Genomic DNA, 26977 nt, shown 5'->3' with positions numbered 1-26977 from the left:
CAGCCCTGACAGAATGATAATGCCAACTTGCCTTCTTCCCATAATACATCCTGGTACCATCTCTTCCCTGGGTAAGTGACGCACCCGGCCACCCACATGATGTCAAAGAAAACGTCTCATCAGACCAGATTACCTCCCTCCATTGCTCTGTGCTCCAGTTCTGAGGCTCGTGTGCCCATTGTAGGTTCTTATGGCTGTGGACACGGGTCAGCATGGACACCCTGACCAGTCTGCAACTACACCGCCCCATACACAACATCCTTGCTTTCAACACATCAACTTCAGGGACAACATGTTCACTTGCTGCCTTAAATATCCCACCCACTTCCAGATGTCATTGTAATGAGATAATCCAATGTTATCCCTTCACCTATCAGTGGTCATAATGTTATGGCTGATCAGTGTGCAGTACATACACAGCACAAGTCCGTGTTCACACCACCAGACGGTTCTCCGGGCTGCAGTTCTTCTGAGCTCCACAAGGTGGTGATCTCACTTCTACCATAGAGACAGGAAGTCTCTATGGAATACAAACAGGAAGTGATGTCAGGTACAGACAGGAAGTGATGTCAGGAACACACAGGAAGTTCCTGGTGAGAGGTGAGTCGGGAGGAAGTAGAGAGGAGACATTACTGGAAGTGGCAGCAGAGGAGGTAATAAGATCTTATTTTCTATTTACACCCAGTAACCCCCCCCCGTCATGTCCGTCCTCTTCCTCCATAGTCATGTGATCATGTCCGTCCTCTTCCTCCATAGTCACTGTGATCATGTCCGTCCTCTTCCTCCATAGTCACTGTGATCATGTCCGTCCTCTTCCTCCATAGTCATGTGATCATGTCCGTCCTCTTCCTCCATAGTCACTGTGATCATGTCCGTCCTCTTCCTCCATAGTCACTGTGATCATGTCCGTCCTCTTCTTCCATAGTCACTGTGATCATGTCTGTCCTCTTCCTCCATAGTCACTGTGATCATGTCCCTCCTCTTCCTCCATAGTCACTGTGATCATGTCCCTCCTCTTCCTCCATAGTAGTTTAGTTTAAGTAGTTTAAGGTTAAACCTCTTTTCTTCTAATTTTAATGAGTGGCCACGAGTCTTATTAAACTCTCTTCTGCAAAAAAGTTTTATCCCTATTGTGGGGTCACCAGTCCGGTATTTATATATTGTGGGGTCACCAGTCCGGTATTTGTATATTGTGGGGTCACCAGTCCGGTATTTGTATATTGTGGGGTCACCAGTCCGGTATTTATACAATGAAATCATATCCCCTCTCAAGCGTCTCTTCTCCAGAGAGAATAAGTTCAGAGCTCACAACCTTTCCTCATAACTAAGATCCTCCAGACCCTTTATTAGCTTTGTTGCCCTTCTTTGTAGTCGCTCCATTTCCAGTACATCCTTCCTGAGGACTGGTGCCCAGAACTGGACCGCATACTCCAGGTGCGGCCGGACCAGAGTCTTGTAGAGCGGGAGAATTATCGTTTTATCTCTGGAGTTGATCCCCTTTTTAATGCCAATATTCTGTTTGCTTTGTTAGCAGTAGCTTGGCATTGCATGTCATTGCTGAGCCGATCATCTACTAGGACCCCCAGGTCCTTTTCCATCCTAGATTCCCCCAGAGGTTCTCCCCCCAGTCTATAGATTGCATTCATATTTTTGCCACCCAAATGCATTATTTTACATTTTTCTACATTGAACCTCATTTGCCATGTAGTCGCCCACCCCATTCATTTGTTCAGGTCTTTTTGCAAGGTTTCCACATCCTGCAGAGAAGTTATTGCCCTGCTTAGCTTAGTATCGTCCACAAATACAGAGATTGAACTCTTTATCCCATCCTCCAGATCATTTATGAACAAATTAAATAGGATTGGTCCCAGCACAGAACCCTGGGGAACCCCACTACCCACCCCTGACCATTCTGAGTACTCCCCATTTATCACCACCCTCTGAACTCGCCCTTGTAGCCAGTTTTCAATCCATGTACTCACCCTATGGTCCATGCCAACGCACCTTATTTTGTACAGTAAACGTTTATGGGGAACTGTGTCAAATGCTTTTGTAAAATCCAGATAGACCACGTCTACGGGCCTTCCTTTATCTAGATGGCAACTCACCTCCTCATAGAAGGTTAATAGATTGGTTTGGCAAGAACGATTCTTCATGAATCCATGCTGATTACTGCTAATGATACCGTTCTTATTACTAAAATCTTGTATATAGTCCCTTATCATCCCCTCCAAGAGTTTACATACTATTGATGTTAGGCTAACTGGTCTGTAATTCCCAGGGATGTATTTTGGGCCCTTTTTAAATATAGGTGCTACATTGGCTTTTCTCCAATCAGCTGGTACCATTCCAGTCAATAGACTGTCTGTAAAAATTAGGAACAAAGGTCTGGCAATCACCTGACTGAGTTGCCTAAGTACCCTCGGATGCAAGCCATTTGGTCCCGGTGATTTATTAATGTTAAGTTTCTCAAGTCTAATTTTAATTCCGTCCTCTGTCAACCATGGAGGTGCTTCCTGTGTTGTGTCATGAGGATAAACACTGCAGTTTTGGTTACTGAAGCCCCCCGATTCACTCGTGAAGACTGAGGAGAAGAATAAATTCAATACCTTCGCCATCTCCCCATCCTTTGTAACCAGATGTCCTTCCTCATTCTTTATGGGGCCAATATGGTCTGTCCTCCCTTTTTTACTGTTTACATACTTAAAGAATTTCTTGGGATTTTTTTGCTCTCCTCCGCTATGTGTCTTTCATGTTCTATCTTAGCCGTCCTAATTGCACCCTTACATTTCTTATTGCATTCTTTATAAAGTCTGAATGCTGAGGATGATCCCTCAACCTTGTATTTTTTGAAGGCCTTCCTCTTTGCTTTTATATGCATTTTTACATTGGAGTTAAGCCATCCAGGATGTTTGTTCGCTCTTTTAAATTTATTACCCAATGGGATACATTGGCTAATGCCCTTATTTAATATTAGGGGTGCAACGGATCAAAAAACTCACGGTTCGGATCGTTCCTCGGATCAGAGTCACGGATCAGATCATTTTCGGATCAACAAAAAAAAATATATCCACATCTCCCCACTGTAATATAGCCACATCTCCCCCACTGTAATATATCCACATCTCCCCCCACTGTAATACATCCACATCTCCCCCCACTGTAATACAATAATACATCCACATCTCCCCCCACTGTAATACATCCACATCTCCCCCCACTGTAATATATCCACATCTCCCCCCACTGTAATATATCCACATCTCCCCCCACTGTAATATATCCACATCTCCCCCCACTGTAATATATCCACATCTCCCCCCACTGTAATATATCCACATCTCCCCCCACTGTAATATATCCACATCTCCCCCCACTGTAATATATCCACATCTCCCCCCACTGTAATATATCCACATCTCCCCCCACTGTAATATATCCACATCTCCCCCCGCTGTAATATATCCACATCTCCCCCCGCTGTAATACATCCACATCTCCCCCCGCTGTAATACATCCACATCTCCCCCCGCTGTAATACATCCACATCTCCCCCCGCTGTAATACATCCACATCTCCCCCCGCTGTAATACATCCACATGTCCCCCCACTGTAATACATCCACATGTCCCCCCCACTGTAATACATCCACATGTCCCCCCCACTGTAATACATCCACATGTCCCCCACTGTAATACATCCACATGTCCCCCCCATTGTAATACATCCACATGTCCCCCCCATTGTAATACATCCACATGTCCCCCCCATTGTAATACATCCACATGTCCCCCCCATTGTAATACATCCACATGTCCCCCCACTGTAATACATCCACATGTCCCCCCACTGTAATACATCCACATGTCCCCCCACTGTAATACATCCACATGTCCCCCCCATTGTAATACATCCACATGTCCCCCCACTGTAATACATCCACATGTCCCCCCACTGTAATACATCCACATGTCCCCCACTGTAATACAGCCACACGCCCCCCCCTCCACTGTAATACAGCCACACGTCCCCCCACACTGTATACATTACAGTGCTGTTAGTCTGACCTTAGTGTTAAGAGAAGCCGGCGCCGCCAAGCCAGCCGCCGGACCCACGAGTTGAGGGAGGGGTGATGACGTCAGCACGCAGCTGAGCGCCGCCGGGTGTACCAAGATGGCTGCGGCTCCGGAGCTAGGCCGAAGCCGCGGCCTTTCCTAAAACCCGAGGCCGCGGAGCGCTCCGCGGATCGCGGGTGTGCCGATCCGAACAGCCTGGCCCGTTCGGATCACGGATCGGTGACGATCCGTTGCACCCCTATTTAATATGCTCTTAAAGCAAACCCATCTCTCCTCCGTATTCTTTGTTCCTAATATTTTATCCCAATTTATGCCTTTTAGCAAGGTTTGTAGTTTAGGGAAGTTGGCTCTTTTGAAATTCAGTGTCTTTGTGTTCCCTTCATGTTTCCTATTTGTGTGATTTATACTGAAACTAATTGACCTGTGATCGCTGTTACCTAAATTGCCCCGTATTTCCACATCTGTTATCAGGTCTGTATTGTTGGTAATCAGTAGATCCAGTAATGTTTTATTTCTAGTTGGTGCGTCTACCATCTGACCCATAAAATTGTCCTGCAAGACATTAAGGAACTGGTGAGCCTTAAATGAATGCGCGGTTCCCTCCGCCCAGTCTATGTCTGGATAATTAAAATCCCCCATTATGATAACACTTCCCATCCTTGCTGCTACTCCAATTTGTGATAGAAGATCCGTCTCCACTTCCTCCCTCAGGTTAGGGGGCCTATAGCATACTCCCAGTATTATTTTCCCCTTAGCTTCATCCCTTTGGAGCTCTACCCATAAGGATTCCACCTCCTCTCTAGCTCCCTCAGTGATGTCATCTCTCACATTCACTTGTACATTATTCTTGATATATAGGCATACCCCTCCCCCTTTTTTACCCTCTCTATCCTTGCGGTATAGGGTATACCCTTGAATGTTTGCCAGCCAATCATGAGAGCTGTTGAACCAGGTCTCTGAAATTCCCACAAAATCCAAATCCTCCAAGTACAACAGTATCTCTAGTTCACCCATCTTGTCCGCCATGCTCCTGGCACTGTGATCATGTCCCTCCTCTTCCTCCATAGTCACTGTGATCATGTCCCTCCTCTTCCTCCATAGTCACTGTGATCATGTCCGTCCTCTTCCTCCATAGTCACTGTGATCATGTCCCTCCTCTTCCTCCATAGTCACTGTGATCATGTCCGTCCTCTTCCTCCATAGTCACTGTGATCATGTCCCTCCTCTTCCTCCATAGTCACTGTGATCATGTCCCTCCTCTTCCTCCATAGTCACTGTGATCATGTCCCTCCTCTTCCTCCATAGTCACTGTGATCATGTCCATCCTCTTCCTCCATAGTCACTGTGATCATGTCCGTCCTCTTCCTCCATAGACACTGTGATCATGTCCATCCTCTTCCTCCATAGTCACTGTGATCATGTCCCTCCTCTTCTTCCATAGTCACTGTGATCATGTCCCTCCTCTTCCTCCATAGTCACTGTGATCATGTCCGTCCTCTTCCTCCATAGTCACTGTGATCATGTCCGTCCTCTTCCTCCATAGTCACTGTGATCATGTCCCTCCTCTTCCTCCATAGTCACTGTGATCATGTCCCTCCTCTTCCTCCATAGTCATGTGATCATGTCCGTCTTCTTCCTCCATAGTCATGTGATCATGTCCGTCTTCTTCCTCCATAGTCATGTGATCATGTCCCTCCTCTTCTTCCATAGTCACTGTGATCATGTCCGTCCTCTTCCTCCATAGTCACTGTGATCATGTCCGTCCTCTTCCTCCATAGTCACTGTGATCATGTCCCTCCTCTTCCTCCATAGACACTGTGATCATGTCCGTCCTCTTCCTCCATAGTCACTGTGATCATGTCCGTCCTCTTCCTCCATAGTCACTGTCATCATGTCCCTCCTCTTCCTCCATAGTCACTGTCATCATGTCCCTCCTCTTCCTCCATAGTCACTGTCATCATGTCCGTCCTCTTCCTCCATAGTCACTGTGATCATGTCCGTCTTCTTCCTCTATAGTCACTGTGATCATGTCCCTCCTCTTCCTCCATAGTCACTGTGATCATGTCCCTCCTCTTCCTCCATAGTCACTGTGATCATGTCCCTCCTCTTCCTCCATAGTCACTGTGATCATGTCCCTCCTCTTCCTCCATAGTCACTGTGATCATGTCCCTCCTCTTCCTCCATAGTCACTGTGATCATGTCCCTCCTCTTCCTCCATAGACACTGTGATCATGTCCCTCCTCTTCCTCCATAGTCACTGTGATCATGTCCGTCCTCTTCCTCCATAGTCATGTGATCATGTCCCTCCTCTTCCTCCATAGTCATGTGATCATGTCCATCCTCTTCCTCCATAGACACTGTGATCATGTCCCTCCTCTTCCTCCATAGTCACTGTGATCATGTCCCTCCTCTTCCTCCATAGTCACTGTGATCATGTCCCTCCTCTTCCTCCATAGTCATGTGATCATGTCCCTCCTCTTCCTCCATAGTCACTGTGATCATGTCCCTCCTCTTCCTCCATAGTCACTGTGATCATGTCCCTCCTCTTCCTCCATAGTCACTGTGATCATGTCCCTCCTCTTCCTCCATAGTCACTGTGATCATGTCCCTCCTCTTCCTCCATAGTCATGTGATCATGTCCCTCCTCTTCCTCCATAGTCACTGTGATCATGTCCCTCCTCTTCCTCCATAGTCATGTGATCATGTCTGTCCTCTTCCTCCATAGTCACTGTGATCATGTCCGTCCTCTTCCTCCATAGTCACTGTGATCATGTATATATATGATATCAAATATCATAGCTGCTGTATACTGTCAGTGGAGTCACTTCAGTTGGAATAAAATAGTATATATAAGTATATATAGTGCACACTGCTATAATGGTAACTCTAATACCGCACCTTGTACAAATATTACAAATAATCATTCATTGGAATATCACATGACATAAAACTCCTCATTATAAACACAATTCTTCATTTTCTGTGATTTTCTTTTCTTTGAACATTGTATACTTGTGCTCCCCTCCCCCGAATATTTCAGCTTCTCAGTAAGGATGATCTCCGGAGATTCGCACAGACCACATGTAGAGCCAGGAAGTCGGCACGGCGCTAATCACAGGCAGTGAGACATTTCCCCATCTCTGCAGCCGCACATCAGGACAATGTCTGTGATTAGCGCCGTGACGACTTCCTGGCTCTACACGTGGGCTGTGCGAACACGCCAGAGATCATCCTTACTTCTCAGGCAGACTCACAGAACTCCTTGTCTTTGACTCTTCAATGATCTCTTCTTCTATAGATCAGCTGATCACCTTCCACCCTTTTGTACTCCTTTCCAGTGTCATGTGATTACAAACACAGAAGACATAGTGCTCTCTGTTTTTCCAATTTATTAAAAAACCCGCTTAAAAAGAGAACACTTACCAGATAAAAAACAAACACTGGCATGTGTGTATAATAAGAGCGTTCCGCTCGCTCAGCACCGCGGCTGTGTGATGTAACAGGCTCGGCTCCTCCCCTCTGCATGCAGATCTGCTGAGGAAGACCAATCAGAGGACGATATACGTGCAGAGGGGAGGAGCCGAGCCTGTTACGTTACGCAGCCGCGGTGCTGAGCGAGCGGAACGCTCTTATTATACACACATGCCAGTGTTTGTTTTTTATCTGGTAAGTGTTCTCTTTTTAAGCGGGTTTTTTAATAAATTGGAAAAACAGAGAGCACTATGTCTTCTGTGTTTGTAATCACATGACACTGGAAAGGAGTACAAAAGGGTGGAAGGTGATCAGCTGATTTATAGAAGAAGAGATCATTGAAGAGTCAAAGACAAGGAGCTTTGTGAATCTGCCTGAGAAGGTTGTTATGTGATATTCCACTAACTGATTATTTGTATTATTTGTACAAGGTGCGGTATTAGAGTTATCATCAGGCTACTTTCACACCGGGGCGTTGGGGGCATCGGCGGTAAAGTGCCGCTATTTTTAGCGGCGCTTTACCATAATTTTTGCAGAGGTTTTCGGCCGCTAGCGGGCCCTTTTAATCCCCGCCAGCGGCCGAAAAAGTGTTGAAACCGCCCGCTGCAGCAGCACATTGCCGGGGATTCGTTGGCACTGCCCATTGATTTCAATGGTAAGGGGCGCTTTAGGAGAGGTGTATACGTCCCTCCTCCAGCGCTGCAAAGATGCAGCTTGAAAGACTTTTTTTATCGTCCTGCCAGTGCAGAGCTCCAGGGTGAGAGCTGTCGGGGCTTTCAAGGCGCTTTGCAGGCGCTATTTTTAGTGTTATAGCGCCTGTAAAGCGCCTCAGTGTGAAAGTAGCCTTATAGTAGCGCTGCACTATATATACACGATAATGGAAAATTGTATCAAATACTTACCGTAATTTTCATTTCCTGACACCAATACATGGCAGCATACATGTGATATAGCTCTGCCCCTATATCCGCCCACAGGACCTGTTTAGCTCTATAAAAGTCTGACTGAGAGCCACCTCCCCTATTCTCCGTATAAAGCACAAAGATCAGAGGAGGGTTCGTATGCTGCCATGTATTGGCGTCAGGAAAGGAAAATTACGGTATTTGATACAATTTTCCTGACGCCAATACATGGCAGCATACATGTGATACATAATGAACTTTTGAGAGGGAGGGTTTAATGCTGCAAACTTAGTCTTTAATTGACAAAAGACATAAAACCTTGGATGGTTCTCCTCCCAAACTTTACTGTAGTAGGAACTGCTGGATCCATCTTGTAGTGTTTTAAGAATGTTTGATGTGAGGACCAGCTTGCCTCTTTGCAGACGGTCTCCAGAGACAATCCTGCCTGTGCCACCCAAGAAGACGACATCGCCCTGGTTGACTGAGCTCTAACCACCTCTGGAGGATCCTTTCCGGCCACTCTATATGCCCGGTGAATCATTTTTACTATCCAGGCTGAGATGCTTCTGGCCGAAGGCCTCTTTCTCTTTAAATTTTCATGATGATGAAAAAGTCTGTCAGAATGTCTGAATGTAGAAGTAGCCTGGAGATAGGCTTTGAGGACTTTTTGGAATGTCCAACTCGTGCAGATCAGCATCTGATTCCGCTGGGAAGGCTGGAAGCACCCATTCACTGAAGGGATGAAATATCGATACCACTTTTGGGACAAGATGATCCAATGGTCTCAGCACAACCCTATCTGGGAAGAACATGGAATAAGGTTCTGCTGCCCCCAATTCTAGGAGTTCTGACACCCTTCCCCCTAAAGTTATGGATAATAGGAAAGCCGTTTTTAAGGCGATATCCCATAATTCTGTCGAAGTACAAGGAGGGTTTGCTAGAAAATTGAGGACTACTGCCAGGTCCCATTGAGGGAAACTATTTCTCTTGGGAGGGCGTAGTCTAAGTACAGCTCTAATGAAGGGCTCCACCAGCAGGTTTGCTGCCCATTTCTTTTGGGTAAAAGCCAAGATGGCTGAAATTTGCACCTTAAGCAAACTGAGCCCCAAATCCAATCTGGATTGCAGGAAAGACAGGATTTGAGATACATTTGGGTCACTAGGGTCAAACTGACGTCCAGCTGCAAAGCCCGTGAACCTATTCCATATTGTGGAGTAAATGGCATCGGTTGACCCCATCCTGGAACTCTGTAAAGTTCTAATACCCTCTGGAGAACATCCTAACTCTTGTAACCCCTGCCTTACAATCTCCAAGCTGCTAAGGCCAGTCGTGATGATTGCGGATGTAAGGTATCTCCTTCAGACAGGAGATAGTCACCGGCAGAGTGATCGGTGTGCACACCCTGAGATCCATTACCAGAGAGACCCATGATCTGTGAGGCCAGTAAGGAAATACTGTGATGACTGTCAAATTTTGTCAATCTCCTCAGGAATTTCAGGATTAAAGAAATTGGAGGGAAGGCAATAAAAAGTAACCCACATAAAATTGGACAGTGGACACAGAAGATAAAAATAAAATAAGACTGCAGTCAGTGCACATTGTACCACCATACCAAATAAAACAGGCATAAAAAAATAAAATAAATAATAATATATAATATTAATATAATTGTGACAAACCTAGCCGGAAAAGAGGCTTTTGGAGGGGACTGAATGCCAGCCTCCTGCAAACCAATGTTCTATTATGTTTGTCTGCCTTGGATCACAGGATGTGTATTGCATTGGAGGGTTTGTGTTTGTCTGTCTTTGATCACAGGATGTGTATTGCATTGGAGGGAGGGGGGATTCTTCCAACAGCTCTCCCTGCTAACACTGTGTACTGATGAGACGTTAAACACACCTGACCTGTGTGTCCATTGTCATTGGACAGTTTAACCCGCCCTCTTTTCCAAGGGTGGGGGGAAAGAGTCTCTGAGTTATTTTATCTGTTGTGTCCATGTGTTATAATAAATGAGTTGATTCCTGCTTGGAACCTGAAGACAGAGCCGTGTCTCGTTTTTGGGGTGGATTATTTGTATGGGTTCCTTGTTCGGCTGATTGGAGTGTTCGGTAGCTGCCTTTGTGTTTGGGTATGAAATGTCCTAAACGACTTTAACCCCTTTCATACTCGGGGTGTCGTTACACTGGTGGCAGCAGCGGGATCATTCCCAAAGCCCAGAAGGACAGCTACAACCGGAGACCGGCCAACAACCGTAAGAAGAGGGACATTATCGAAGAACTAGTCGAAATGGATAGAGCGGAAAGACCCAGCATAACCGAAAGACCCAGCATAACAGACAGGACACCCTAAGAGGCAAGTTTTGATCGGGCTGTTAAAATAAGACTGGCACATTATGGCCCTAACCCTACAGCGGAGATCATAGACCGAGTTATAGCGGCTGTGGATGCAAATTGGCTACAGCAAAGAGGTGCTGCAGCAGCGGGAGTCACAACAGCACCTACTGAAAGGAGAAAGGTACATTTTGCTGCTTTTAAAAATTTCATTGAAGCAGAAGGGGAGATTGATGGGTACCTTGCCGATTTTGAACGGCAATGTGCCCTACACCGGGTGCCCACAGAGGAATGGGTTACCATTTTGTCTGGGAAATTGTCCGGCCGGGCCAGTGAAGCGTTCAGGGCCATCCCAGACAAGGATATTATGAACTATGGGCTGGTAAAAGAAGCACTTTTGGGCAGGTATGCCGTCACACCAGAAGCATACCGGAGGCGGTTCCGAGAGACGAGCAAGCAGACTGGAGACTCATATACCGAGTGGGCATGCCGCCTACACCGCACGGCATCCCACTGGGTCGCTGGATGCCAAGCAGTATCTGGGGAAGAGGTGCTGCAGCTGTTCCTGCTGGAGCACTTCTTTGACAAGCTGTTCCCAGAAGTCAGAGAGTGGGTCCGGGACCGAAAACCTTGCACCTTGTCTGAAGCAGCTCGCCTGGCGGACGAATACACAGACGCCCGCAAACTGGATAACCATGTGGTCAAGACAACAGCTCGGGTGGATTATCGATCAGGGGCACCCCCTCCAGCTGGTGCCTACAAACCACAGTTGTACCGCCCTACAGCACCACCTGTAGTGGCCACTTATTCTCGGCAGCCCAGGTTCAACTCCCAAGACTACTCACAACCCCTCAGGTGTTTCGGGTGTAAACAGCTAGGGCACAAAAAGCCAGACTGTCCGTTGAATCCAGCCAGGCAGTCCCACTCGTGGAGAAAGCCAGCAGGGGGGAATCCCCGCACATCCATGCCTGCGGCTCACTGCATTGAGGAGGAAGAACGTTGGGGCGTCCTGCATGAGGCTGATCTAGTACAAGCAGCTAACCAGGACAACCGGCAGCAACACAGGCAGACCATCCGGGTTAATGGAAAGGTAGCCAATGGCCTACGTGATACTGGTGCCACCATGACCCTACTACGGAAGAACCTCATCCCAGAGAGCCAACACACCGGGGACACTGTAGTCGTAAGGGTAGCGGGAGGCACCATTTTCCGGCTACCCGTTGCCCGTGTTCACCTGGATTGGGGGGTTGGTTCGGGACACGTGAATGTGGGGGTGATGAAGGATTTGCCAGCGGATGTACTACTGGGGAATGATTTGGCCCCCCTCATTTCTGCTTACGCCCCGATAGGCCCCACTGAAGCCAACCCAGTGACTACCCGTGCCCAGATCCCCAACAGCATGATGGCGTGAGCCCAGTCACCCTGTCTTCTCTCCAGTGGCTGAAAAGACTACCGGGAGAAGGGCCAGTCCAGGCCTCTCCCCAACGGCGGGTGTGTTCTCCGAGAGAGGCAGAGGTCGGCTGGGTAAGTAATGTTCTGTTTGGAACAACTTTTGTTTGGGGTACTGTGTGGGTACAGGCATTAGAGGACTGGAACTACTGACTAACTTCAGAGTCAACCCGTCTGGGGTCTCCTCCTGTGTTAGTCTCCTGCCGAAAGGGGAGAAATGTGACAAACCTAGCCGGAAAAGAGGCTTTTGGAGGGGACTGAATGCAAGCCTCCTGCAAACCAATGTTCTATTATGTTTGTCTGCCTTGGATCACAGGATGTGTATTGCATTGGAGGAAGGGGGGATTCTTCCAACAGCTCTCCCTGTTAACACTGTGTACTGATGAGACGTTAAACACACCTGACCTGTGTGTCCATTGTCATTGGACAGTTTAACCCGCCCTCTTTTCCAAGGGTGGGGGGAAAGAGTCTCTGAGTTATTTTATCTGTTGTGTCCATGTGTTATAATAAAGGAGTTGATTCCTGCTTGGAACCTGAAGACAGAGCCGTGTCTCGTTTTTGGGGTGGATTATTTGTATGGGTTCCTTGTTCAGGTGATTGGAGTGTTCGGTAGCTGCCTTTGTGTTTGGGTATGAAATGTCCTAAACGACTTTAACCCCTTTCATACTCGGGGTGTCGTTACAATAATAATAATTGTTTAATATTAATATATTATTAATTTAAAAATACCAAAGACTGACTTTTTTATATTTTATTAATTTCCAACTTACATCAGAACTAGTAATTCAGTTCTCTCTCCCTAAGGTTTCAGCGGCTGGATGTGTGATAAGTGTATGTATGTAGCTGCGGGTTACATACATAGTCATACAGTAGACTGCACTGTGTTCCGGCCCCGTGTATGGGCGGAGACATCCTGGAACACAGACTAGTCTACAGCAGTGGTGCTCAGCCAATCACAGCAAGCAATTTAGACTAGTCTGTGTTTATGGAAGTCACCGCCCATACCCGGAACACAGTGCGGTATAGTGTATATAGTACTGTATGTAGAGTAGACAGCCACAGATACAGAACATACAGTTTTGCGCATGCAGCGGGCTGACAGCTTAGGGAGAGACAATGACATAGTTTGGCCCAACAGAACTTCAACAAACTATGTATAAGTACTTTAAAGAACAACTCTCTCAACTAACCATAACAGAAATATGGCAGAAGGCCGTTATTCTGTTTCACAGTTTCTGTAAATATATAACATAGTACAGTGCTATCTGCTATGCTATAATAACATTTTTATTTTATTATTTTCTTTCAACTTAAATGAGAACTAGTAGTTTTTTCCCCAAGTGCTCTCCCAAAGGTGTCAGCGGCTGGATGTGCGATATAAAAGTGTATGTATGTAGCTGCGGGTTACATACATAGTCATACAGTAGACCGCACTGTGTTCCGGCCCCGAGTATGGGCGGAGACATCCTGGAAGTGGAACACAGACTAGTCTACAGCAGCGGTGCTCAGCCAATGACAGCAAGCAATGTAGACTAGTGTGTGTTTCTGGAAGTCTCCGCCCATACCCGGAACACAGTGCGGTATAGTGTATATAGTACTGTAGTATGTAGACAGCCACAGATACAGAACATAAAGTTTTGCATTTGCACATGCAGCGGGCTGACAGCTTAGGGAGAGACATAGTTTGGCCCAACAGCAACAAACTATTTATGTACAGTAGTTCAAAATCTGGAGTTCTCTCTTAAATTGAAGTGCAAAAAACTGTAGAACTACAATGAACAACCAACAAATGGCACAACTAGACAATTGGAACATACTAGGTAGTCAGTCATACTATGTTGTATGTTCCAATTGTCCAATAGCACAGTCCAATACCAATTCATTTACTATGTTCAACATGGTAAATAAATTGGTCTGTGCTACGGATTTATAAATCTATTTCAGTAAAAGTGGCAGATTTCACTTTAGGAACAAAAGCTGTTCAGCTTTCTCACAGGAGAGACGGTTTCTCTTCTCATGAAGAATATGAGATACTAGACTGGATAGTCTCTGACTCTCTGTACTGGTGCTTGGGGCAGATAAATATCTGCGTGCAATGTGTGCAAGCAAAGGAAAACGTTGTTTGTTGATGCGCCAGTACTCAAGGGGATTGTCGCTTCTGGCGATAGGCTGTTCAGCTAAATAAACGTCCAGCTGTTGGGTAGCTGCACTTGTTGTGGCACCGCTTTGGATTGGGGTGCATTCGTGTAAAATTTCTTCAAACATATCAGATATGGAGGGAGCGTGTTCCTCTTCACTTGTATGCGACCGTTTCTTCTCACTTTCCTCTGTGCTACACCTCGAAACTCCTTCACTAGATGCTTCCACCACCTCGATTTGTGCCTGTATCATTTCCCGTGCACGCTGCTTTTTCTCCACATTAAAATAATGCTCTTTAAATCGAGGATCTAGAACTGTTGCAATGCAGTACAGAGGGTTGGACTCGGTGTCTTGAAACCGTAGATACAACAAGTTTTTCACACCTGGATTTGGGGATCCTCTGCCATTCCTCCTTGCAGATCCTCTCCAGTTCTGTCAGGTTGAATGGTAAACGTTGGTGGACTTCCATTTTTAGGTCTCTCCAGAGATGCTCAATTGGGTTTAAGTCAGGGCTCTGGCTGGGCCATTCAAGAACAGTCACGGAGTTGTTGTGAAGCCACTCCTTTGTTATTTTAGCTGTGTGCTTAGGGTCATTGCCTTGTTGGAAGGTAAACCTTCGACCCAGTCTGAGGTCCTGAGCACTCTGGAGAAGATTTTCGTCCAGGATATCCCTGTACTTGCCGCATTCATCTTTCCCTCGATTGCAACCAGTCGTCCTGTCCCTGCAGCTGAAAAACACCCCCACAGCATGATGCTGCCACCACCATGCTTCACTGTTGGAACTGTATTGGACATGTGATGAGCAGTGCCTGGTTTTATCCACACATACCGCTTAGAATTAAGGCCAAAAAGTTCTATCTTGGTCGCATCAGACCAGAGAATCTTATTTCTCACAATCTTGGAGTCCTTCAGGTGTTTTTTATTTTTTGTTTCCAACCTTTTTTATTGCGGAATGATATAACATCTGGGTGTACAAGCATTGTGGGGACAAGAAGGACAGTGGCTAAGGAGCCAATGACAGCTTACCTTCAGGTGTTTTTTAGCAAACTCCATGCAGCTTTTATGTGTCTTGCACTGAGGAGAGGCTTCCATCGGCCATTCTGCCATAAAGCCCCGACTGGTGGAGGGCTGCAGTGATGGTTGACTTTCTACAGCTTTCTCCCATCTCCTGACTGCATCTCTGGAGCTCAGCCACAGTGATCTTTGGGTTCTTCTTTACCTCTCTCACCAAGGCTCTTCTCCCCCGATAGCTCAGTTTGGCCGGACGGCCAACTCTAGGAAGGGTTCTGGTCATCCCAAACGTCTTTCATTTAAGGGTTATGGAGGCCACTGTGCTCTTAGGAACCCTAAGTGCAGCAGAAATGTTTTTGTAACCTTGGCCAGATCTGTGCCTTGCCACAATTCTGTCTCTGAGCTCTTCATGATTCTCATTTGCTCTGACATGCACTGTGAGCTATAAGGTCTTATATAGACAGGTGTGTGGCTTTCCTAATCAAGTCCAATTAGTATAATCAAACACAGCTGGACTCAAATGAAGGTGTAGAACCATCTCAAGGATGATCAGAAGAAATGGACAGCACCTGAGTTATATATATGAGTGTCACAGCAAAGGGTCTGAATACTTAGCAGCATGTGATATTTCAGTTTTTCTTTTTTAATAAATCTGCAAAAATGTCAACAATTCTGTGTTTTTCTGTCAATATGGGGTGCTGTGTGTACAATATGAGGGGCTGTGTGTACAATATGGGGGGCTGTGTGTACAATATGGGGGGCTGTGTGTACAATATGGGGGGCTGTGTGTACAATATAGGGTGCTGTGTGTACAATATGGGGTGCTGTGTGTACAATATGGGGTGCTGTGTGTACAATATGGAGTGCTGTGTGTACAATATGGGGTGCTGTGTGTACAATATGGGGTGCTGTGTGTACAATATGGGGTGCTGTGTACAATATGGGGTGCTGTGTGTACAATATGGGGTGCTGTGTGTATAATATGGGGTGCTGTGTGTATAATATGGGGTGCTGTGTGTACAATATGGGGTGCTGTGTGTACAATATGGGGTGCTGTGTGTACAATATGAGGTGTTGTGTGTACAATATGGGGTGCTATGTGTACAATATGGGGTGCTGTGTGTACAATATGAGGTGCTGTGTGTACAATATGGGGTTCTGTGTGTACAATATGGGGTTCTGTGTGTACAATATGGGGTTCTGTGTGTACAATATGGGGGGCTGTGTGTACAATATGTGGGGCTGTGTGTACAATATGGGGGGCTGTGTGTACAATATGGGGCGCTGTGTGTACAATATGGGGTGCTGTGTGTACAATATGGGGTGCTGTGTGTACATTAATGAGGAAAAAAATGAACTTAAATGATTTTAGCAAATGGCTGCAATATAACAAAGAGTGAAAAATGTAAGGGGGTCTGAATACTTTCTGTCCCCACTGTATATATGCATTAATGGTTTATGAATACCTAAACAATACATTATGAATATATTATGAAAGAAAAATTATTATTAAAATACATAAACCAATATATGTAAAATTATTCGCTTAATCATGCATATAATTACTTCAATATAATGAACTTATATATATTGGGGATTATTGTTTAATATGATTATTTATGCAGTAAATAATACAAAGTTTCGTAAAACCATAATTGGTTAATATTCTCTTCTACATTCATGTCTGTTATTTGAAACTTAGGGGTCCCTTATCTTACCATAACATTGGGCCTCCTTGGCTAATGCCTTAACTGGTTAACTGACAAGGATTCATAATTTACAACTCAGGCTGATATACAAGGAGCCTTGGAGTTTCTTAGAAAAAAAATCTCTTCTCTAAAGACAGTGAACTTAGTTAAAACTTTAGAGAGAGCAAAAAAAATGTAACAACATGGCCTCTGAGTTGTTCATAGAATATATATGAATAATAAATGATATAAAGGCCTTAGGAATTATTTTTAACCCCAGTAGTCCTGACAACACTAAACAGTTCAAACAAAATGTGTTCCCATGGGGGTAGTAGTCCTTCAATGTACAGCAACCCCCCCCCCATCCTCCTCCCCTCACATCCACATCCTTTTTTTTTGTATGACCAATACCATCCAAATACTTTTTACTTTAATTTCCCAAGGTTATCCATCTACAAGGAGACCTGTATAGATGAAATGACGGCACCAATGAGGATGGAGAAGGACTGGAGTCACATGACTGAGAAGATACTAAACCTCACCCTGGAAATCATCTACCTGCTAACTGCAGAGGTGAGGAGGATTCTGGGAGGTCACATGACATCACTATTATCTCTATTATTAAAACAGACCTGACCGGAGAGGTGAGGAGGATTCTGGGAATCTAACATGATATTCCTATTGGTTCTCCAATACAGAGATTTCCTCTTGTGAAGTCAGGTGATCATATGACCATCACAGTGCCTCCATGTGACTCCCTAAAACCTGAGAGACACAACATGCAGAAGATTCTAGAAGTCACCAAGAAGATGATGGAGCTGCTGACAGGAGAGGTGAGGAGGATTCTGGGAATTCTGGGACATTATCCAGTAACAGACAAGGCATGTGTCTGGATGGTGACTGTATCATTGTGTGTGTCAGGTTCCTATAAGGTGTCAGGATGTCACTGTCTATTTCTCCATGGAGGAGTGGGAGTATTTAGAAGGACACAAGGATCTCTACAAGGACGTCATGATGGACAATCAGCCGCCCCTCACATCACCGGGTAAGAGGAGACTTTATTGTAAAGGAGAGAGCAGTACGGAGGGTCCACCTAGATCCCCCATCATCTGATAAACACATAGAAACAATGTATTCAGTCAGTGTGTGTGTTTCCTACAGATGGATCCAGTAATGGGAACCCACCAGAGAGATGTCCCCATCCTCTGTATTCCCGGGATTCCACACAGGAAGATCACACCATCCCTCACCATCATCAGGTAGATGAGGAACAATCACTGATAGTATCATTAGGATCTGTACATTATCTGCATTGTTACCATTGATGTCATTTTTATTATATATTCAGAGTGGAAACCTGAGAGATCCTAAAGTTGAGGTCAAAGCAGAAGAAGAGGAAGAGACGTATATGAAGGATGATCAGCAGTCTATCGAGGAGGATGGAATAAGGGGGACATTTATGGAGGAGGACACATCTACAGAGATCAGCACAGGTGGATCATTAACACTAAATAGATTCCTCCGCCTATACTGCTCACTGATTGGTCCAGAGAGGGGCAAGGACTGGGTGATATCAGCCTGTTGCCACTGATTACTGAATACCAATATTATGAGTCTTGATCCTGAGGGCTCTTTCACACATACGGACTGTTTAGGTCCGACTGTCAGTTTTTCAGGTGGACCTGAACGGAAGCTCCATGCATCTCTATGGAGCGATGAATGTCAGTGGTGGAAACCCTGTTTTGCAACCGACTGGCGGATCGGATGAAAACGGACAGGCGGATCTGTTTTCATCCAATCCCCCATAAAGGAGAGCAGAGATCTGACAGGTCCGTCTCTCCACAGTGAGGAGATTAAAAGTGCGATCCCTGCTGAGCAAGTGGAGTCCGTGAAAACAGACATGCAGGTGTAACCCTTATACTGTATAATTTATATTGTACATTACATACTCCTGACCCCTGCACTATATACACTATATTGTACATTACATAATCCTGACCCCTGCAATATATACAATATTTTGTACATTTCATACTCCTGACCTCTGCTCTCTCCCCTATAAACTACGTAAAATTTTTTCATTCTTAACGTAATTTTCCTTTCTTGGAAGCTCATCATGTCAGTCTAGGAATGAGTTAGCTCCACCCCTCTGACCCCCACAAGACAACCCCCTGCTTAAAGTGGATGTAAACACCAATTTTTTTTTTTAATGAAGACTTCTACCTGGTAGAGTAGAGGATGTCATGTCATCTGTGCCCAGTTCTCTTTACACACAGATAAATGTGTGCCGGTTTCTTCCCCGTGCTCATTTCCTTATCTCATGCAGGAGCAGACCCAGCTTTCCATCCCCCTCTCACAGCGTCTCACAGCTATCCCGAAATCTCCACTACAGCCTGTGTTCTAAGAGTGTGGCACAAGCGCAGGAGTTGCTCGTTATAAGGCACTACAGAGTGCGCTTTCATGAATTATTTTTCACACATTTCAGGGTTTTTTGCCTTATAACGAGCAGCTCCTAATATAAATAATAGGCATTTGTGCGGGTAAGGGAAGTCCTTCTACATGCGCAGGAGTCACGGGGGCCCGTGAGCGTGCTCTGCTCCTGCCCAGAACGTGCTCTGTATCCCCTGTGCACACACTTCTCATCATAACAAGTGCGAGGTTCGTCCTTGTGACGCTGGCTGGCCAAGGGGAGTATAGAGGTGGGCGGGGAGTCTAGTGATGTCATGACTCCGCCCACCGAGCGCCGGAGCATAGACCCACCCATCGAATCCGGAGATATGCGGGGCTCCGTGTGAAGAAGGGGTGAATTTTAACAGGTAGAGATACATGCAGGAGATGTATACATATATACTTTAGTATGATGGCAATAGTTTAGAATCATGAGTAATGGGTTTACATCCACTTTAAATAAAAGGAGGACCTCCCTATACCCCCATGTTCCTAACACTCCTCGCGACGGAACACCAGGGCGGGAAACCCTAGGCTGACATGATGAGCTCCCAGGAAAGGAAAATTACGGTAAGTATGGCAACAATTTTCCGTATTCCTGGAGCTAATCATGTCAGCCTACGAATGGGAAATGATTAGCATTCAAACAAGAAAAGGGCGGGATCAAAAACAGAAAAACAAGACACCACACAGACTGAATGCAAAAGAAATAACATCAAACGGAAAGAGCGGAAGCATTCACCGAAGTGCCCAAAGCCTGTGAAGGACCGTACGTTACATTAAAACGGTAATGGGCGATGAAAGTGTTAGGGGACTTCCAGCTGGCAGCCTTACATACCACTTCTGCCGGAACCCTGGCATGACTTGCCCATGAAGCTTTTATCGAATGTACCCAAACCTCCCCTGGATGGAGAAGACCTGAAGCTGCATATGCTCATTTTATGATCTGGACTATCTACGAGGAAAGGATTCTAGGTAAGGCCACTTGACCTTTCCTAGGGCCTACTGGTAGGATGAACAAGTTATCCACTACTCTGAACTCCTCCGTTCTGCTCAGATACATGGAAATGACCTGGAATACATCCACCCTTGACCAATCTTCTTGTTCCGAGACTGAAGACAATAAAGGCAGCACCACTTCCTAATTTATATGAAAAGGAGAAGCCACCTTCGGAAGAAAAGACGGCACTGGCCCAAGAATCACTCTGTCCTGATCTAGCTGAAAAAGCTTGGATTTCTGAAACACGCCTGACAAATAGTCATAGGAGAAACTTCAGATTCAACATCCGTTTGTTCTGATCCAGAAAGTGTCTGCTTAAGGTGTCTGCTCTTGTATTCTCTACCCCCGGAAGGTAAGAGGCTGACAAGAACAACAGACTGCCCTCTGCCCAATGAAAGATCTGCGCTACAATCTGCAGAAGAGGTAGACCCCTATTCCTCCCTGATTGGACATGTGCTACTGCCGTTCTGTTGTCCGTTAGAATCCTCGCATGACGGCCCTGAAGTAATGTTGCTAAAGCCAGCAAAGGTTCTTGTGCTGCCATCAACTCCAGACAATTGGAGGAATAAGGAATCACTCCTTCCCATCTTCCTCGGGCCATCTGGTCCTGACAGTGCGCTCCCCAACCCTTTAGGCTCGCGTCGGAAGTAAGTGTGATCACTTGTGTGACTAAAAGCGGAAGGCTTTGCTTTAGGTTGGATGGTTTAGTCCACCATGTCAGAGTTTGCTTGACAAAATGGGGCAGCACTATTTGCTGACATAGAGAACTTCTGTCCCAGTGCTGGAGAAAAGCAAACTGAATGTGTCTGAGATGCCATCGTACCCAAGCCACTGTGGGCACTGCTGCATTCATCAGCCCAAAGACCCTTATACAATGCCTCGCTGATACTGAAAAATTAATCTTCAGAGCTCGGACTGTCGAGGTTAAGAGGAATATCTTCTTCGGAAGGAACACTTTTCCCACCACTGTGTTGAATAAGACCCCCAGATATTCCAACCTCTGTGAGGGAATCAGCTGGCTTTTGTTGAACTGACACAGCTACTCCCACACTCAAAACATCTTGAATGTAGGCCTCTAGTGTGTTCCTCTCTACCTTCCTGGAGCGCAGGTGAGTTTTTACAAAATGATTCCCCGGAGGATGTGTTCCCATTCTAGTCGATATCCATTTCTCACCACTGGGCGTGCCGACCTTCAGAAATATCCCTCTGTAGTTTTTGCACCTTGGGTAAACTTGGACTTCTGACCTTTGTTCGCAGATTGGGAAACCCATCAGGGCCGTCGCAGAAATTCCCTTCCGGGCCGATAAGACCTTGCCTCTTGGAACTGTCCCCTTGATCTCCCAGTGGGATGAAAGGAGTGCTGCCGCTTCCTCCTTACTTGCGGGATAAGACCCGACTTTCTGCCTGTTACACGCTGGATGGCCTCTTCCAGAGTCTTGCCAAACAAGACCTTACCGACATACGACACTGAGCATAGGCCCTGTTTAGATGCACTATCTGCCGTCCAGTGTTGCAACCACAGAGCCCTTTTGGCTGCCACAGAATGCGCCATCACTCTGGCCAACAACCGAACAAGGTCCACCGGCTGCTTCAGCCACATAATCTGCTGCTGATTTAAGGTCTGCTAATGTTGAAAGGAAAGACTCTTGCCCACTCTCCAACTCCTTTAACTGCAACATCCAAGCTGTTAAAGCTCTGGCTACTGACATCAAGACTGCTGTAGTCTTACAGGCTGCCCTTGCTGAGAGGTAGACTGTTAGTAGACTGTTTTGAGCTCCGCATCCAACCTTCTGTCCATTACATCACAGAACGCTACAGAATCATCAAGCAGAAGTGTCATGCCGTGCTAATCTCTGGAGAGATACATCTACCCTTGGAGCACTCTCCCATATCTCCGAGTCCTCAGAGCGGAATGGGTAGAGTTTTGCTATCCTATTCTGGAGACTTGTGTTGTCCTGTCTGGTTTCGGCCACTCCTCCATCAATTCCTGGATCTCATGCATAACAGGAAAATTAGGCAACACCTTCTTTAAATTTGGAAAATACTTCCTTATCTTCTGTGGAGGATGAGATGGCTTCTCCTCCCAGGCGACCGCCTGCTTCACAGCCGTGCCAACAGCAGGTACCAGAGAAAAATTGAAAATTTGACTCCTCCTGATCCTCCTCTTCTGGAGATGACTCTGCCTCCCCCCTGGTCATGTTCTGGTGGTGGTGACACATCCTGAGTCTCAGTCAAGGGACCTAGTCCTCTTGGAGATGGCTTTACAGAGACCTCTTTAAGGCCCTCTGCCACTGCCCGACGGATATACTCCTGCAGCTGCTGAGACTCGCCACTCTGACTTGTGCTGCTTCTTTAAAACACTCTTCACACACCAATTTTGACTCAATGGTGGGCAAACCGCATTACCAGCAGACCCCTGCAGCTGGATTTGGGGCAGAACCTGAAGAATGATGAACGGGAGACCAAGAGCGCACCCTTCTGGAGCTTCCTGAACCTTGGCCAGTTTCTCGCCGAGAGGCAGAACGGTGACCAGAAGTTCCTGGCGATGAACGCATGGACTTTGATTTATATTTTCCCCTGCAGGTGATAGGAAAAAAATAGGTCTTAGCACTCTTTTCTGCAAGAAAAACAAAAGGGGTGCAATCGTCATCAAGCCTTCCCCCTACCTGGAGGAGTCCGATCTTCGTGCCTCACCTTCAGGTCTTGGAGAACTCATTGTAAACTCCTATGCTAACATAAAGAAGGGGTCAGCATGGCTATTCATCCCCACCACCCTTATAGGCAGAGCAACCACGCGGCTGCTGGCAAGAAACTCACTTACCTGTGGTTGGCTGCATATACAGCATGTCCCCTATGGATAGCTGACCTTCCTCCTATTTGAATGGAAACTCCCACCCCCAGGGTGGAACCTACACTAGGCAGCGTCTGGCACTCTGGAAAATGGCACTCCGCCCTCCCGGAAGTGAGGACATCTCTGCCGGAAGTGTCACCGCCGCCACATTGCAACAGGACCAGGAACAGACCCAGGAAACTACCCTCCCCTGGTCCCAGAACCCCACCAACGCCCAGCAAGGAGAGGAGAATTGGGGAAAAAAGCCATGCCACCACTCACCACGGACCGTCAGAAGCACCATTTAGGCTGCATATATCTGCCCGGGCACCAGGGCACTTCTGCAGGAAAAGATTTACCTCTGTCCAGGAGCCTTCCACCTGGAGAGGTCAAACCAGGTAGGAGAGGTAGGGATTTTCACTTACTAGTAGCAGGAGAGCTGTCCCTGAAGCGAGGACAAAAAAGGAACATGGGGATATAGGGAGGCCCTCCTTTTATTTAAGCAGGGGGTTGTCCTGTGTGGATCAGAGGGATGGAGCTGACCCATTCGTAGTCTGACATGATTAGATCTCAGGAATAATATGTATTCTCTTTTCTTACACCCATTTTCTACCAGCTGCACATTTTATATCTGATGATTTGATTGGAGCACAGACTTTTACATGGTGATAATAATATGATAACATCCTCATACTTTGGAACCTTAAACAGAAAGTGATAATGAGGGAGGAGTCAGTAACCCAATGATGGTGGTCTTCAAGATCAGTCCAGTCTTCATTTTGGTTGTTCTCCCCAATTCTCACTCTCTGACCTCTGGTGGGGCTCAGCCCCGCTGTTATTCATGACTAAATCATGAACTAAATAAGGAAGTGCAGGACTTCTTGTGTTGGGAAGATGGCAATGAGTGATAGAAGGGGTGGGGACACTCGTCCTATAATCCCCTCATCACTGTCACCCCTATAAAAGACAGTTCTCGTTGTTTCCTCACTCTCTGACTAAGGTCCATGAATAAAGAAATGATCTGGTAGAAGATCAGATGACCTGTTTACTAATTTCCTTGTGGGTGGAATTGTAAGATCCTCAGAGACAAAGCTGCCTGATGTGGGCGGAGTCCTGGTTTAGGGGAACCAATCTGCTCATGTCTAGTAATAATCTTTTTATCTCTATTTTAGTAGATGGACGGAAGATGAGGAAAACCTCAGAGGATTGTCTCACTTTGTCTCCAGACTGTAAAGTAGAAGATGAGGACATCACACAGTATAGTCCAGGAGAAAACCCGACTACCTCAAATGTCCATCCGGCACCACACAGTGTAGATGGACCATCGTATTCCTCTTATCCTGAGGAACCTCAGACTGTGAGGGACGGTGCCGGACCATCATATTCCTCTTATCCTGAGGAACCTCAGACTGTGAGAGACGGTGCCATCCTTCCAACAGAGAAGAGCTTTTCCTGTACTGAGTGCGGGAAGTGTTTCCCTTCTAAATCCAAACTTAATGTGCATAAAAGATCTCACACGAGTGAGAAGCCGTATTCCTGTCCTGAGTGCGGGAAATGTTTTTCACAGAAGTCAGATCTCTACACACATCTGAGATCTCACACGGGGGAGAAGCCGTATTCCTGTCCTCAGTGCGGGAAATGTTTTTCAGTGAAGTCCTATCTTTCCACACATCAGAGATCTCACACGGGAGAGAAGCCGTATTCCTGTCCTGCATGTGGGAAATGTTTTTCAATGAAGTCCAATCTTTCCACACATCAGAGATGTCACACGGGGGAGAAGCCGTATTCCTGTCCTGAGTGCGGGAAATGTTTTTCACAGAAGTCCGATCTCTACACACATCAGAGATCTCACACAGGGCAAAAGCCATATCCCTGTCCTGAGTGCGGGAAATGTTTTTCAGTGAAGTCCCATCTTTCCACACATCGGAGATCTCACACGGGGGAGAAGCCGTATTCCTGTCCTGAGTGCGGGAAATGTTTTTCAGTGAAGTCCTATCTTTCCACACATCAGAGATCTCACACAGGAGAGAAGCCGTATTCCTGTCCTGTGTGTGGGAAATGTTTTTCAGTGAAGTCCAATCTTCACACACATCAGAGATCTCACACGGGGGAGAAGCCGTATTCCTGTCCTGAGTGCGGGAAATGTTTTTCACAGAAGTCCGATCTCTGCACACATCAGAGATCTCACACAGGGCAAAAGCCGTATCCCTGCCCTGAGTGTGGGAAATGTTTTTCAGTGAAGTCCCATCTTTCCACACATCAGAGATCTCACACGGGGGAGAAGCCGTATTCCTGTCCTGAGTGTGGTAAATGTTTTTCAGTGAAGTCCTATCTTTCCACACATCAGAGATCTCACACGGGGGAGAAGCCGTATTCCTGTCCTGAGTGTGGGAAATGTTTTTCACTGAAGTCCGATCTTTACAGACATCAGAGATGTCACACGGGGGAGAAGCCGTATTCCTGTCCTGAGTGCGGGAAATGTTTTTCATTGAAGTGCAATCTTTACACACATCAGACATCTCACACGGGGGAGAAGCCGTATTCCTGTCCTGAGTGCGGGAAATGTTTTTCACAGAAGTCCAATCTTTACACACATCAGAGATTGCACACGGGGAGAAGCCGTATTCCTGTCCTGAGTGCGGGAATTGTTCCTCACTAAAGTCCTGTCTTCCTGTACATCAGGGATCCCACACAACCCTCGAGGTGTATTAGTGCCTTGAGTGCGGGAAATGTCTTCTATATGAATGTTGATGGACATGTGGGGAAGAAGCACACCCTGATATACACCTCAGATATACTCCATGGCTGATCTTCATCAGTTGATAAGGAGATCAGAGATCACCAAGGACATGGATGAAGTCTTGTACCGTGTTGGCCAATGACAGCAGGAGAAAAATAAAAATGGCCGCCTTCTCTCACACATCCCCTTTATTACGGCTCACTGAAGCCTTAACACCTTACACTTCCTTTCTTCTCCAAATATGACCCTCTTCTTGTAACTGTCGGCCCTCCCGGCTTCTCACTATTTGGGGCACCTAAGGGGTCCCCTTTTTCTGCCTCACTCGCAGACATTGTTATCGGTTATCTTTGTGTTCTGGACATCGAATGTCTTCTGTTCTCTAACAATGTAGCTTTTGTTGGACTCACATCAATACGATGTACGGAGCTCTCCCGAAATCAGTGACTGGACCTTTCTCAAGATGTTACATTGTCTACCAGTCACATATCTTACTGTACCATGTCCATTCTGCAAATAAAGAGAGAAGAACAAGAAAAATAAAAATGGAGTCCTTGCGTTTCATTGGCTGAGTACATTTTGTGGTGGAAGCTTTCACAAACATTTAGAGGTCTATTTAAAAAAAATAAATGAAGGAAAGTGACCGGCATTCGCCCCGGCTGTGATGAACATTGGCCATATTTTATTTCATACTCTGATTTCTTTGGCTCCATCTAATGGCCATAATGTGGTATTGCGCTATTTTTACCAAATGAGGTATTTCAGGAAAGAACCTCATTATGGTCACTAGGTGGAGCTGACGGTCATAGGAAATCACTGTGTTAAATCACAGCCGGAATTTGTAGCGGCTGGATTAAAAATACCGGAAAAATGTAAGCAGACGTGGACCATGATGA

General features: G+C 46.2%; 1 protein-coding gene across 1 annotated transcript; it reads left to right on the top strand.

Annotated features, from left to right (window-relative positions):
• The first annotated feature begins 568 nt into the window (after positions 1 to 568).
• Positions 569 to 26627, top strand: LOC141145714 (uncharacterized). Its single transcript, XM_073632596.1, is given in 8 exon segments — positions 569 to 653; positions 17510 to 17639; positions 17765 to 17899; positions 17988 to 18111; positions 18228 to 18325; positions 18415 to 18559; positions 24517 to 25950; positions 25953 to 26627. Coding segments are annotated over 7 exon segments (2136 nt in total). The 5' UTR covers positions 569 to 653; positions 17510 to 17543; the 3' UTR covers positions 26057 to 26627.
• Positions 26628 to 26977: the final 350 nt, after the last annotated feature.

This window comes from Aquarana catesbeiana, linkage group LG05, assembly GCF_042186555.1.
Source record: "Aquarana catesbeiana isolate 2022-GZ linkage group LG05, ASM4218655v1, whole genome shotgun sequence".
NCBI classification, from domain to species: Eukaryota; Metazoa; Chordata; class Amphibia; order Anura; family Ranidae; genus Aquarana; species Aquarana catesbeiana.
The sequence above is the reverse complement of the archived record's forward strand: the minus strand, read 5'-3'. Positions and strand labels throughout refer to the sequence as shown.